Consider the following 1,376-nt stretch of genomic DNA (forward strand, 5'->3'; position numbering starts at 1 on the left):
AATGCCGACTCTGAAAGCCAGCCTGGCACGGGTGCTCTTCTTCTTGGATCCCGCTACACCAATACGGGCCTCCACATCTGCATTACGCAGCTTCAAAATTCCTACACAGTCCACCCTGTAGAACCAATGCAAGATGGGAAATAAATTAACAAGCACACAACATACTACGTAAACACTGTGTAGTTAGTAAGTACTCCTGAACTATCTACAAAAAAATAACCCCTTACGCTAGTGTCATGTCATTGCTGGGCTCCAGAGGGATCTCAATGACAGTGGTGCCCTCTATGTCGACCTCCTTGCAGGCAGTGGTGTTGCGTCCTGTCACCCTGCATGCCTGATAGAAGCCGTGAGGCTTCACTCTGCCTGCATCATTTGCTACAAACACCTGCAGCACAACTGGCTCGCTCACACCTTCCAACTAGAAACAAAAAAGAAAACTGTGTAAATAACTTGACCTGACAATCACTAGTAATAGAAAATACTAGTGAAGCACTACTGAAAAATAAAACAGTTTAAAGGTCATGGAGTAGTTGTTCCCGATTGCCAGGCCAGCACCTTGTAGGGACAGTGCTGCCCATCAGGCAGCGCCGCAGATGCCTGCCCGATGGCTCGCCAAAAAAAGAAATGCTACCTTACTAAAGAATCCATGTGTTAAGCAACAAGGATGTGCACAAAAACTATGCATCTGTCTATGTTTGCCAGGGTTGTCAGAAAGAGTCTGGCCTCTTTTCTCTGTGCATATATTGCACCAAAACATACAAGGGAAATAAACCACAGACGGTGAATTTCACTTTCAGACTTTACAGGCAAGAACTGGGAGCTGCCCTATACATGTTTATCTGTTAAGCCACCGAGTAGCCCTGCAGGGGCCATCGAGGGTGAGGTGCCTTGTTAATGAACAGCAGGTGATATTCCTTCACCTTTTGCTGTGATTCATCTGTGACAGATCATGGTTAAAACTGAACGTTAGAGTGAATTCTCTTGTGGTGCCCAGTACAGTCCTCCATGTATTTTTTGACCTTAGCCAGTTCCAGCTCAGGTGTTAATATTTTTCTATGGTGTCGAGAAGCAGCAGTTGCCTTCTATGACAAACCTTGACAGTGGGGAATCCCTGTTGTGTGCGGTCTTTTACAGAACCTCTGCTGCCCTCAGTCAGATAGCGAGCTCTGTGTTGGGTCTCTGGCTGCACCAGGATCTTTAGCTCCTTCCCATCGCTCCTCTGGGGGAACTGAGCAGACAGTGACCCACCCTTCACCGCAGCCCCTGACTCAAGAGAGCTGCAGAACAAATAAATAAATCACATGCTAACATTAACATGACTTCCAGAAATTCTTATACCCCAGACAAAAGTAAATTAAATGTTTTTCACTGTTTCC

General features: G+C 46.1%; 1 protein-coding gene across 1 annotated transcript in view; it reads right to left on the reverse strand.

The window, feature by feature from the left end:
* The window catches only part of LOC109967849 (nuclear factor of activated T-cells 5-like), a 19,578-nt gene that overhangs the window by 6,874 nt on the left and 11,328 nt on the right, over positions 1-1,376 (reverse strand). Inside the window, exons 4-6 of the mRNA XM_020613710.1 lie at positions 1,094-1,281; positions 228-418; positions 6-115 (exon numbers count right to left, since the gene is read on the reverse strand). Of these exons, the coding sequence (XP_020469366.1) occupies positions 6-115; positions 228-418; positions 1,094-1,281 (489 nt within the window). The remainder of the gene's footprint in view (positions 1-5; positions 116-227; positions 419-1,093; positions 1,282-1,376) is intronic.

The sequence above is a fragment of the Monopterus albus genome, unplaced genomic scaffold (genome assembly GCF_001952655.1).
Source record: "Monopterus albus unplaced genomic scaffold, M_albus_1.0 scaffold5.1, whole genome shotgun sequence".
Classification (NCBI taxonomy): Eukaryota; Metazoa; Chordata; class Actinopteri; order Synbranchiformes; family Synbranchidae; genus Monopterus; species Monopterus albus.